The 13,387-nt window shown below is 44.5% G+C and overlaps 2 protein-coding genes across 2 annotated transcripts in view; both read right to left on the bottom strand.

Annotated features, from left to right (window-relative positions):
- The window catches only part of UST (uronyl 2-sulfotransferase), a 168,155-nt gene extending 163,841 nt beyond the window's left edge, over positions 1-4,314 (bottom strand). Inside the window, exon 1 of the mRNA XM_061471522.1 lies at positions 3,862-4,314. Within this exon, the coding sequence (XP_061327506.1) occupies positions 3,862-4,126 (265 nt within the window). The 5' untranslated portion in view covers positions 4,127-4,314. The remainder of the gene's footprint in view (positions 1-3,861) is intronic.
- Positions 1-4,348, bottom strand: part of TAB2 (TGF-beta activated kinase 1 (MAP3K7) binding protein 2) — a 313,346-nt gene extending 308,998 nt beyond the window's left edge. The window contains exon 1 of the mRNA XM_061471515.1: positions 4,330-4,348. The gene's annotated coding sequence lies outside the window, so the exon portion shown is untranslated. The remainder of the gene's footprint in view (positions 1-4,329) is intronic.
- Between the last annotated feature and the right edge of the window lie 9,039 nt (positions 4,349-13,387).

Below are 13,387 nucleotides of genomic sequence, written 5' to 3'. Positions count from 1 at the left end.
ATAAACCACTGATGTCCCTGCCCTCACCAATTAAATGCTGAAAACCAGGGCTCTAGATCTATCACGCTGCGTTGTTATGAACCACAGCCAGAATGGACAGGAGAAGCCATTAGCTTTCCACAGATCTTTCTGCCCTATGAACAATTATGAGCTTGCACTCAGAACAGGATAAAGAACAAACCTCATACCTAGTTCTCTACCCTCACTTGCTCTGTATGACTCTGGATGAGTTTTATAAAACAGAAGTGGAAAGACTGAATCTATCTACCTTGTCCCCTACAAACTGTCATCATGTTTTTCCAGGGTTCTCCCCAGTTAGTATGACAATCAAACAAAAAAGGAGATGCATATGGACAAGGCACCAGAGAAGCTGATCCAGGAAAAAAACAATTCACCAATAATTTGAATATCCTAAAAATACACTCATCTCCTCTATCACCAAAGGGAAGCTCATAGGACTAACAAATTGTCATACACGATTCCTTTGAAAATAAACTTACACTTTCTCCTCCTCCGCAGCGTATGATGCTGGCCTAATAACAGAATAAAAGTTTTCTACCACCAGTGTTTTCACACTGCCTTTTCTTTTATGCACACACCTGCCTGAGGAAGGTGTGATTTCTATCCTGATCACTGCTGAAGTTTTGTGCTGTTACTTAGGAACACCCTTTCATGTTCTGAGGTAAAAAACATCCAAGCATTCCCTCCAGAGTAACATAACCATAAGCAACACAGTGAAACTTGCAATGCTAATAAAAACCCCATAGCCAGACAAAATGAGCCCTCACTACACTGGAGGCCACAAAATAGTTAAATAGAAAAATCAGTTTTCCCTTTAGGCTAGTCCTTCTTCATTCTTGTAGATTTAAATGCAATAAGGGCAAGCGCAAAATTCACACACTGCAAACATGGCTTGCAAATTAAGTGCTCATTTTTGTTTAGGGATTTAAATTTTAACTCCATAAATTATGGGTTGGACAGACTGGAAGGAAAGAGTTGCTTGTACCGTGCATCTGCGGCTTCAGGGGGAAAAAAAGTTTAATTTTCTTAATGTCATGAGACTCAACTAGTCCAACACTTACATAAAACACACATGCATATGCAGGACTCTGGTAGTTAGCAGGACTGCATTTCCAATACCTATTCATCCAAGCAGTTCTGTTAGTTCCCTGGAAGACAACACAACTACTGGTTACCACAAAAAATTGTTCTTAATTTCTAAACCACCCCAAGCTGGATACCCCAAGGAGTACACACCACTCCGGACAAACCTACACTCAGTAAAACAATAAATACGTCTTTAGCAACATCCTCACAGGGATCAACTCTGACAACACAACTGAAACTATAAACCAAGGAAGTGTAAAAGAACTTCAGAAAATAGGATGCAAACAGGCATGTGAGCACCCAGACAAGTACTTTCCACTTCTCTGCAGAGGCAGCAGCACTGTTTGCTAAGTGGGACTAGGACTCCAGCCACAAGGACTCTGCCTCCCTCTCAGCCACCAGCCTGCTGCTGGATGTTAGACAAGTTCTTGTCTCCTCCACGTCCCAGGTGACCCAGGCATTGAGAGGAAATTCCTATACTTATTGACAAGTGCAGAAGTTCATTAACAGATAGCTATTAATAGAGCTCTCTGCTGTCTCCTGAGAGAATCCGACGCTTCAAAAAAAACCCAAACCATTTTCAAATAAGACTGCACTCCTTCCCCAGAGGCTCATCACATCAGGCACACACAATAAAGGCTTTTCTGCACTTTCTGAGTGCCTCACAAAAAATTATCATGACCCATTCACCAAGGCACAGTGTTTTCCAGGCCTTTCATCTGCAGGCCTCTGAAGGTTTTCCAGCAGACACGCAACTACTGGCTAGAGTAGTTAGGGTAGTACATCCTAGTTTTATTTCCCGGATCCCTCAAAAGCAGCCAAAAGGCCACAAAGCAAGAAGCTGTGTAACCCTGAAGCCTATTCCTGCACAAGCCAAGCAATGTTCATCCCTGATGAAGATTATTGACATCAATTCTCCTCTGAAAACCAGAAGTCTGTGCTTGATCCCACTAAAAAGTCTATCAATTGTAAGCAAAATCTGCTTCTACCTTGATGGCAAATTTGTCCGGTTTCTCTTCAGTGGTAGAATTTCTTCCTAATTGTAACATTAAAGGAAGAAACAAAAAAAAAAATTAAGGAAGTCATTAAAACTCAAGCCAAAAAAGCAACACTTTGTTGTGTTTGGGAAGTAATATTGAAAGCACTTGTCCTGTTTTAACTTGAATTTTCACTTCCCCCCCCCCCCAACCCCCTCCAGTTACAGTTACAATCACAGATTAACATGAACTGGAAGCAACTTCTGTTCCCCTGGGCCTTCTCCCTCAAGAAAACAGGGACAAATTGACTTGGGTTGCTCAGGGCCGTACTCAGCTGTGTTCCGAGTATCTGCAAGGATATCCCAACCTCCCTGGGTAGCCTGTTCCAACATCTGACCACCCTCACATTGAAAATTTTTTTCCTAATATCTCATTGGAATTTCCCTTGTTGCAACTTGTGTTTGTTGCCTGCTGTGCATCTCCCAGAAGAGCCAGACTGTCTCCTCTCCATACCCTCCCATCAGTTAACTGAAGACATGGGACAGGTTTCCATTAAAGACAAGCAACACACACAGTTGTTTTCCCAAGATGTTCATTAAATTATGTGCACACACATATGGATTTTCAGCTTATTTTTCTGAAATACAAGTACCATATTTTTGTTTGCAGCCTAATACTGTCTCTTGTGGATCGTCCTTCTGCAGTGTGTACCACCAAAGGCTTACCTTCACAGACAAGTAACAGAGTAGCTAACATGGTAAAAACCCACACCTCAGGATTACCCTGTAGCAATCTTCCCATCCAGAGCAACCCTTAGTTTTTGTTCCCTATGTGAACTAGCCCTGCCAGCCTGAGGTACTTACACGACCTCACGATACACTGTGGTTTTCAGAACTTCTCTCTTAAGCAGGGAAGCGACATTTAGCGATGTGGAAACTGGGCACAAAGGAAAACCACGTGCAAACTTGTGGTCAGCACGAGGATGAGGACCACAAGCCCGCGGCTTGTAGCTGCTCCGCGGTGACACAACTCCTCGGGGTCACGCAGGCTGCAGTGGCAAAGTATCATAGCGAGGTCAAGCGATGGAGCACGGATACTCTCACCCTGCGAGCGCACATTTCCCTCCAGAAGCCAATCTGCTACACATGGATGGATGGATGCTTGGTGTACACAGTATATGTGTTATGGGGGGTTGGTTTTGTTTTGGGGGTTTCATTTTTACATCCCCACCCTCTGCCATGAGCCGTTTGCGGTCCCGTCCCCCCCACAGCCCCTGCCCGCACCTGAGCGGTGGGAGGCACTGACAGACCTGCTACGCCCAAACCCCCCGCGCCGGTACCCGCGGGCAGTGAGCCCTGCACGCCTTCCCTCCCTCCCTCCCTCCACGGGCACTTCAACCTGACCTCACAGCAAGAGGCAGCCGGCAGACCGTGTCGGTTAGCAGCCACAGAGCTGCCTCGGGTCTGAGGAAAGAGTCTCGATGAGACTCTACCTTTCGTCAAAACGAACTTCAGATAGGGCACACCCCATGCCCTGCTCCCAGAGCACCGCCGGTCCTTTCCATCTCCGTGCCGGACCTCACCGACCATCCCTCCCAGGCAGCTCCGGCCTCCCACAGCCCCGCTCCCGCCGCCCGGGTAGCCGGGGGGGGCCCAGCGGGCGCCCCGTCCGTCCCCCCCTCCAGCCCCCGTCGTCGTCGGGGGGCCCCAGCCCAGCCGCCACGGGGGACGAGGAAGAGCCGCAACAAGTCCCCGCCGCCGCTGCCAGCCGCCCTTACCCAGATAGTGCCTCAGGTCCAGTAGAAAGTGCGGGGGCCCGCCGTTGAGCTGGTAGAAGAGGGAGCCCAGGCAGAAGAGCAGCAAGGCGGCCATGCAGAAGCCGTAGTCGCGCAGCGAGAGGAAGGGTAGCAGCGAAATGGGCCGCCGCCTCTTCCAGCCCCCGCCCTGGCCCGGGCCAGGGCCCCCTCCCGCTGCCGCCGCTGCCGCCGCGGGGAGCCGGGACACCGGGCAATCCCCGCCGCCGTGCTGCTGTTTCTTCTTCATCCTCCCCTTCGCCGCCTCCGGCTCACGCAGCCCGCCGGGGAAAGCGCATCCTCCATCCGCCTGCTCGGCGACGGCTGCCCGCGGCGGGGAAAGTTCCCGGGAGCTTAGGGGACCCGTCCCGTCCCCATCGCCGCCTGTCCCCAACTCCGAGGCAGGCGAGAGTCCCGGCGCTGCTGCTGCTGCTGCTGCTGCTGCGGCGGCGGCGGCTGCTGCTGCTGCTGCTGCGGCGGCTGCTGCTACTGAAGAGCGCAGTTAAAGGGAGGAGAAGGAGGTAGTCACCATCCCGCTCCCGGGGGCTCCTCTCCTCCTCCGCCGTACTCTGGCTCCCTCTCTCTGCTCGGCCTCTCGCTCCGGTGTCAAGTTACAGCCAATACTCCGCCGCCGGCCGCCCGCAACTCGCGGCTGACTTGTGCGCGCCGCCCGGCCTCGCTGCCCCCCGCCCGCCCCGGCCCCAGCGCCCCGGCCCGCCCCGCCCCGGCCTCTGGCATCTGCGACGTGCACGTTGGCTCCGCGCGAGCGACCCCTGCGGGCGCCGCCGAAGGCAAACCATGGGGCGATAGCGGCCGGGCCGCCCCGAGCGACCTAACCCACCTGCCCGGCTGGCCGCGGGCCGCGGGGAGAGGGACGGGGACCGGAGGGGTAGGGGCGGTGGCAGTGGCAGCGCTTCCCGCTGCTCCGGAGCGCAGGGTCTGCCTCGCAAGCGGCCCCGCGGGCAGCCGCGGTTAGGCCTGACTTGTCCTAAGCGCTCCTCTTGTCCTCGCACCTCTCCCACTGGAGCAGGCCTTGGGGACCAGTGTCCCATGGCCCACACTTGCCACGTTAGGGCTGCCAGATCTTGCAGTGGTCATAGCAGCAAAAAGGTTTAACTGTAGTGATTTAGACACAGTGTGAAGAAGCAGCACCTTTATAGTCGCATAATATCATTCACAGGGAAGAGAGGGACAGCTCTTCGTGTTGTGGCTTTTTTGGAGATGATTAAAGTGGGGCCGTTGTCTATGGGAGACAAGGCTTTAGACAAGTACGGAAATGACAAAATTAAGATTGCTCAAGCAACCTTAATTTGACCCCTTTGCACATATGGCTTATGATACAGCCTCTAATTACTTGATCATGCTATTTTTTCCTAGAGAAACACTTCCCACCATGCATAGGGTGAATGGCATTCACTCAGCACTGAGCTGTTTAGTAGCTTCATCCTCTTTATACAACATATGTCCGCAATATGTCCTGATGGCTTATTTGGAGCTATTCTTGTCCTTGGGCATTGTCTTCAGAAGATACATTTCAGTCCCTCACATGGCTGCCTTGCCAGCACAGCAGTGGAGGAGGAGGACCTGGGGTGGTAGCGCCACTACACTATTTCGTTTTATGGGCCTGTGCTCCCAGGATCACATGAGACTCTTCATTTCTCAGCAAGTTCTATCCCCATGGGTTGGGAGAAAAGTAGGAAATCACAGCCTAAGTGCAACTTGCCAGGGCAGAAATTAAAAAGCAATCACCCTTTTCCTTTTTAGGCTTAAAAACCAAAATGCGTCCCGATTGAGGGAGCCTGACTCATAACTTTTGTGCACTTGAAGCTGGAAATCTTGCCCAGGAGACTGCACTCAGATGGTTTTGCCAGTTACACTGAGGGACTTGTGTAAATGCCTGACTCTTACCTATGCTGCTGGCTTTGTTTTGTTGCTGGCATCCAGCAGCAAAGGGCATCTGCTGAAATAGGGAAATTAATCTTGTTGGTGTGGACAAAAGCACAAAGCCAGAATCTGACAATAAATAACCAGTCCCATTGCATTCCTTGATAAAAAATATCCACATACTGACTGAAAGAGCAGACCTTCTTAGATAGGTTGGAAAGGCGTTTCCTGGGCTTAATTACACAGTTCTAACACATCACTGCACAAATCCTTCACAGTCTTACACAAAACCTTTAGCAAAGACAAAGTTAGGAATGACACCTCATTTTGAAAAGGAGAAAGGTAATATGATACAAAAAGTAAGTTCACTTTGGGATAGTGTTTATGGGGGGGGGGGGGGAGGAACCCTGCAAAAGGTACATCTTTAGGACTGTGGCTCATTTTAAACAGGAGACTCAAACACCTCTCAACAGATAAAGTCATAACTCCAATTGCATGGTTAAACTACCACTTCTTAACTCTCATGAATGTTGCTTTGAAACCCTTGGAAGTATTGGGGGCTCACTTAATGTGAGCTGCTCTCATGGATGTTTTACATTGGTTTACATATTGTTTTTGAATCTACTGGCTTGTTTGAATGACCACACTGGAGATTGTTTAACAGTGGTAGTTGCTTTTATAGATGACAAACAGGTAAGAACTTATACTGAATAGTTGAGAAAAATGGATGCTTTGATGAGAAGACAGACAACACCTGTGAGGTGAATCAATAAATCTTTGTTTTTCTGGTTGCAAAGAATGTCTTTGATGTCTAGGAAGAGTTTGGGGTTGGTTTGTTGTTTTTTTTTAAATGAAAAGATGGAAAACCAGACCAATCAATGGAATAAAATGTGAGTGGGAAGACTACTGTTGAGAGAGTTCTTTCTGTATTTCTAAGCATCGACAGGTAAAAAAATCTCTTGGGAGGAAGAAGAAATAGAAATCTCTTTTGCTGAAACATATACTTCAACATATAAATTAAGGTGTAAGATTAGTTACTTTCACATATATGAACTGTCACACCTGCATTATGCTGTTATTTAGAATGCCTAAATCAAACTAGGGCGATGAGCAGGAAAATAAATACTGTTTACTTTGTGCGATAGCTTGATTCAGCAACTGTTTTCTTATTCTTAATTCCCCTATCACTCATCTACCTTAATGAAAACAGTATGATTTTGCATGCACAGCATAAAGCAATTAAAACATATATACATCCTTATTGCATTTCCATTCACAAAATAAAACAAAGAATCCAAACTACAAACCCCATGTTACAGGAATGTTATAGTTGAAAAGCCAAGTGTTGATACTTTAGGATAATACAAAGGTAAGATTTTTTCAGTCTTGTTTTGACTTGCAAAGGGTATGACTGAAGAATTAGTCTTTAATTGTGTGATGATATTGTTTTGCTCAGAAGACCACTGTCTCATACAGTGCATGGGATGGACACTGTTCACTAAATGTGCAGCTTTTCAGTTTATGTTTAATCTCTTTGTTCAACATATGTCCTCAGGCTTTGTTTAAAGCTATTTAAATCCTGCTTGTAATGTGGAATTATTAATATTATAGCAGGCTTTTCTACAATGTTCATTGTTACAGTACCTTGAGCATATGATGAATGCTTACGAATTATTTTCATGAAATATAGCTGATATCACCATTTTACTGATTGGGAAATGAGACACAGAAAGATTAAGGTAAATTTGTCTATTAATTTTGGTTGCCAGCCTTGAGATGACTGGAGTTTTCCTTGGCGGAATTGTGAGCACTGTGACGCATTTTGTATGTTCAAAGCATAGCTGGCTTTGACTTCAGATGCAGCCATGAATGCCAACGACTTTTACAGATCAGACCTCAGGCTCTCAAACCAAACACAAAGCATAAAAAGAGAGCACTTGGTGGCCACCTGTAGTTCAAGTAATCTTCCTGACATCATCTAGGAATGCTGTGTTGCTAGCAGACACAGAATCAATCATTTTCAGAGCAGTATTCACTGCAGTAGTCCTTGTCCTCTGTTTGCCTTGACCTTGTCCCACTCATTATTTTCCTCCTCTCCTAGATCTAGTCTCAGCTCCAGGATCTTTGTCCAAATATCTTTCCTTCAGTGACCTCATCCAGTCTAGGTCCAGCTCTTGCTCAGACTGAATCCCCCTCCCAGCTGCAATGGTTCCAGAAAGAAGGACATTGTGAGCACAGAGGTGCTTCTCCTGGAAGAGAATGCTCCATATAGTCAAAGGAATGGAGCTGATGAAAGTTTCCAGTGGGTCCACATTGGTGGTCTGGTAGAGATTCCTCAGCTGATTAGAAACTCCAAATGCATGGATTCAGAAACAAGTTCAATGAGTGAGATAAAGAGCTCCTGGAGGCTATATATCCGGCAGTACTTGCAGAGACTCATTTGGCCACATCAGCATGGGCTACTCACTGGCTAGTCAGGTCTGGCTGAGCCAGCCTCGACATAACATCTTGCCATCTGCGCTGTGCACTCCTGATTCTGAGCCTATATGACTAGTACCTTGTTTGGGAATATCTGTACCCAGCTGCTGGGGTGCTGCAGCTCTCTGTTATTGCACATATTCTGAGGTTACAGAGAGATCTCTAGTCTTCCATGGGAATAGCAAAATCCACACACTCAAAAACCAAACACCAGTGCTCCAAGGAACAGATGCGTGATGATTTCCCATTTTTGCAGTGGTAGGATTTTATTTCTAACATGGGCAAAACATTTTCCCCTTATTCTTAGAAACATCTGAACACATTTTATTCAAATTTTCTAACTAAATTCTCATTAAGCAAATTTCCCCAGCTGGGATATTTCAGAATAGGCAGTTTGCAAAGGTATAAATAACTAGAAAGGGATAAGATATAGCCTGGGCCTGAATTTTCATCAGACAATAAGGATAAAGGAAATTTAGATGCAAGGCTTCACTGAGTCAATGTTCATTGGTATAGCAGAATAATGAAATGTAATGTCATCTAAGAAGCACCCATGAAAGATCACAGCCTTGGATTCCTTCAGCACTCCCTGTGATTCAGAAAGGGTTCAGAGCATAACAGAGTAATTGTCGGCAACTGTGCAGGCTCTATTTTGCTTTGTTCAGTGACAGTTAATAATTTGATTGAGATGAAATAAGGGTGCACTGTACCCTTTCATTTCATGCATACAGAATGCTTGCAAGTTTCATCTGCCTTGACTGAACTGAACTGCAGCTCTTTGCTGGCTGGTTGCATTCATTTCTGTCCTTTGTGGAAGGTTCAGGAGTATAACCTGACAGATACATATATCAGTAAATATCTGAAGACAGGGAAACAAGCTTGTGTGCCAGATAGATACAACTTAGTGACACTTAGATGGAGCAGGTTCACTTCAGAAGAAGTATTTATAATTTGTAATTGAAATGCTACTTGGAAGTACATGAGCATATTCTATCAACATCAGTTGGTGTGTGATAGATTTATCAAAAGGAATTTTTATTATTCCTTTGGCACTGCTGGCTATCTCCATTGAAGTGCTGCTCACAGGGCTATCCTAAATCCCCAGACTACTATTTTTGTTTGCTGAACCTTCTCAGAAAATAATTAACAAGAGGATTCAATTAGGATGCTTTCCTTTGTAATGAGCATGCGTATCAATCAGAAGAGGCAATTGAAGCTAGAGGCACAATAGAAGAGGATGTTGTATAATGTATAGTCTTGATGATCAATCCTTTCCTCTCATAAATATCCACTCAGAATTCCCCAATTGAGTTCCCTTTGACTTTGTGTCATCTTTGTATTGATTTTCCAATAGCAGTCAAATTCCTGCACTTGTGTGCAGAAACTACTAATAGAAAGGCAGAAGCTTCAATGTGTAAATGTGAATTTTCACACAGCAGACCCATTAAAAGCTACATGTGTTCAGACAGTTAACAGAGTAACACCATATGATGTACTAGACAGATTTAGACATGTAAAGATGGAGACAGCCACATGGGGAAAATACATTACTAGTGCTAATTAGGTACTAATTAAAGTAGATAGTTAAGCACTTATGTCTAAACCCAGGAAATGCAAAAATATGTTAGAAACACACAGCTACCTCCAAAATAGATGGTGCATACATGCAACCACATGCAGAGCCATTGTAATACCAGGGAGCAGCAGAGCCAGTTTAGTGCAGGGTGTCAGGACGGCTGTCCATTGTGGTTTTAAACACTGGTTTACTTTGGCCAGTCACAGAGAGATTTTACAACTCCTCATAGTGCACTGTATTCTGTAGCACAGGGAAAAACATTATGGAGAAGTAAGCTAACACACAAATAGCTGCAGTGGTGTTGCACCTGGGAACACTATGGGAGGATGAATCAGCTCTCTATAAGAAACCTCAATCCACATCTCTGGAACTATTCCTAAAATTAATATTCCAACTCCTAATAGTCTACAAACTGTAACACCACCACCACCACCACTCTTCTATAAAATAATGCAGACCTTCAAATGAGGTCTCTCCCATAGGTGAGGGTTCCAACTGGTTGTAGAAGACTCTCCAACTTGTTTGGGTTTTGGGTTTAGGTTTGGAGGGTTAGGCACCTGGGGAGGGTGAGGTGAGGGAGAAGGAAGATGAAAAGCCAAGGTGAAAAGAAGTTAAAAAAAGAAGCGGGAAGCAGGTTCATGTGGAGGACTGGAAAAAGAGTGATGCACCAAAGGTGAAGACAGAGAAGATCCTATACCTAGCATGGCATGCAGGGTGGAGAGGTGACTTGCACTTACAGAGGAGAAGAAGGAAATCCCTTCCTAGTGAGGTGAGGAAAACAGCACCTGATGTGGTGCATTTAGTGATTAGCAATCTTGGACTCCAGGTGGTATTTTCAAAGGCAGCTGTCTGAACAACTGGGGGTCTAAATCCCACAGGAAATCCCTGTGTTTTTCAACTCATCTAAGAATTTATATATGAAACAATTCACAAGTTGAAAGTTGCTTTATTACATGCAATCTTTATTCATAGATTGCATGTAATCGCAGTATTTCAGAAACACTGTTTGTTCATATATCAAAAAGCTGTTCCCTTATCAAAAAGCCAGCAACTGCCAAGCTCTTTAGCATGGATCCCTTACTTGGTAAACTGGTATCCACCACAAATAGTTATGCTTTGGCTGCTTTTGTATAATCTGCCACAGGGATGTCATTACATGCATTAGGTCAAATTTTGGAAACAGCAATGTACAGAAAAGGAGCTGGCCCACAAGATAAAGATCTGTAAAGTCTGGAAATCAGGTCACTTCATCCTCTAACCTCCCAATGACAGATCATACAAACTTTACTCCTGAGCTACAGCAGGGGGAATGTCTTTCAGAACCGTTTGCCTTTGCTGCATAGGTAACTTGGTCTTTTAGACTGTTTTACCAGCAAGATTTTAACTGTGTAGTGGTGATACATCACTGAGAACTGAAATGGAAGGTCAAAATTTAAAAACCTCAAGCCAACAGAGCAATATGCAAACTGCTAGAACAATATCTGATAATTCTCCCATCATATGAGGGACTGGAAAAGAGCGGTACACCAAAGGTGAAGGCACTTACCTGTACACAAGTATGCACTCACACACATCTGAGGTGGCTATAGGTATAAAATGCTGAATTACTAATTCAGGCAGCTTACTGCAACAGCTCTGAGAGTTCTTTTTCTAACTTAGATTTGACTAATTTCCCAGACAGTTACGTATATAACCTTGGCTTCCTGTCACTTCTTTGACAAGTGCACTTCTAAACCTGAAAGTTTTTCAGTTGTATGTAAAGTTTCAGTTTGATTCTACACAGATTAGCAGTTTCATTCCATGTCAGCTTGCAGAATAACTGTGAGAAATGTGGAACCTTTTCATTCTTTAATTCAGTAACATCTCTCATCTGAATAAGACATTCTTGTTACTCTTGCAGTTTCATGTTGTTGTTGAAATGTGGAATACACAAAGCAGCAAGTAGATCTGCATATCATAAACTATTTCCTCCCACTTTTAAATTAGATTCTTTGGCAACAGCATTTCTGGAATGCAGTAAGCATTTCTTTTAAACTAATACAAAATACATCTGGAAGACAATGCCTGCAAAAATGCCCGTTGAAAAAGGAGACTATATAAATCAATTATTTAGAACCTCTAAAGTAGAGCAATAAAATCTAGAGAATAAATATAAAAAGATGCAATGCAACTAACGTAGTCATGAATGTTTACACACACACAAAAAAAGCAGCCAAGCATTTGCAAAAGAAGAATGAATGTCATCCATTTATAATGAATTAAGGCAAATAAATCAAAGGCTCCTTGCTCAATTTACTGAGTGTTACTCAACATCAAGGCTTCCTGCGGACCAATTTGATTTTTCTGCAGTCTTTGTCCAGAGCCACGTGACTGGAGCAAAACTCTGAATTGCTCTAAGCAATCCCAGATGCTGGGGTTGTCAGTCTTAGATCATACTATTTCCAATTCTTGTGGAAAAAGAAAGCATATATAACCATTAGACTGGGCCTCCGACTGAGTAATCTCCTGATTTAGAGAGATAAGTTTAAAAAAACAGAGCAACAATTATGATCAACTGGTCTTATTTCTATTGCTTGATGAGATAAAAATTGATTCTGTTGTTGCTGCTGATATTGTCTCTACTATATTTTATTTCCCTGCCTCTTGCTGTAGAGACCTTAGCTGTTTCAGTGGGACTGTGCATGTGCTGCTGATTGAGCTAAGCCAGACTTTAACATCACACCTTGTAAAGGCAGCTCCTACTGCCCTTATGTGAGGCTCTTTCAAAAGATGTCACCTCCCCCCCCCCCTTTTTTTTTTATTTTGAATTAACAAATCAGGCTCAAACATGTCTTTGCATTTAAGAGAATAGTACACCGTTTCTTTTGAAGATTTGCTTAAAGTGTTGCTAATTTTTCATGTTCAAACACCATAAAGCAAAAAGGCTGTGTGTTTGTAACTTTTTGAAGAATATTTTTTTAATTTAGTGTAAAAAAAGTTCATATTGCCTCCTCTCCAGCCTTGCCTTTTGATTTCACAACCACATTTATCCATGAACAGAAGACTGTTGCAAGGACTGTGTATGACAGTCCCTGCTTACACCCTCAGATGAGTTACAGACCTCTTACATTTGTAGAGTCTTATGTTGGCTGCAGGGTGGGAGATGACAGATGTGCATCAGTGTAGAAAATCTTACCCTGAAATGCATAATGAAAACACCCAAATACAAATGGAGGTCAGGCGGTATGTAAACCCCTTTTTTCCTTTAGGATAGATAACGAGAGAAGGGTGGCAGGACAAGGCTCCAAAATCTACACATTGCATCAGCTGCATCTCCACTCTTCTGGACCTCAGCCTACATTCCTTGTGCAAAGCACAGCGTGATAAAGAATTATGCTTCCTGCAATCATCTGTGTCTGATCCCAGGTCAGGAAAAACTAGGGAACTGTGCTGCAAACCTAAGAAATGCAAGTACTATGGAAGAAATTATGATACAGGGTCAAAAGTGTGATTCTCGCACTGAATTCAGAGATTTGGTTGGCTTGATGGTGTCTGCAAGGGTTGTTAAAATATCCTCTTGGGGTGAAATTAAAT

This window comes from Pezoporus flaviventris, unplaced genomic scaffold (assembly GCF_033815535.1).
Source record: "Pezoporus flaviventris isolate CSIRO_AGI_PZ_B2104156 unplaced genomic scaffold, CSIRO_AGI_Pfla_v1 ptg000066l, whole genome shotgun sequence".
Taxonomy (NCBI): domain Eukaryota; kingdom Metazoa; phylum Chordata; class Aves; order Psittaciformes; family Psittacidae; genus Pezoporus; species Pezoporus flaviventris.
The sequence above is the reverse complement of the archived record's forward strand: the minus strand, read 5'-3'. Positions and strand labels throughout refer to the sequence as shown.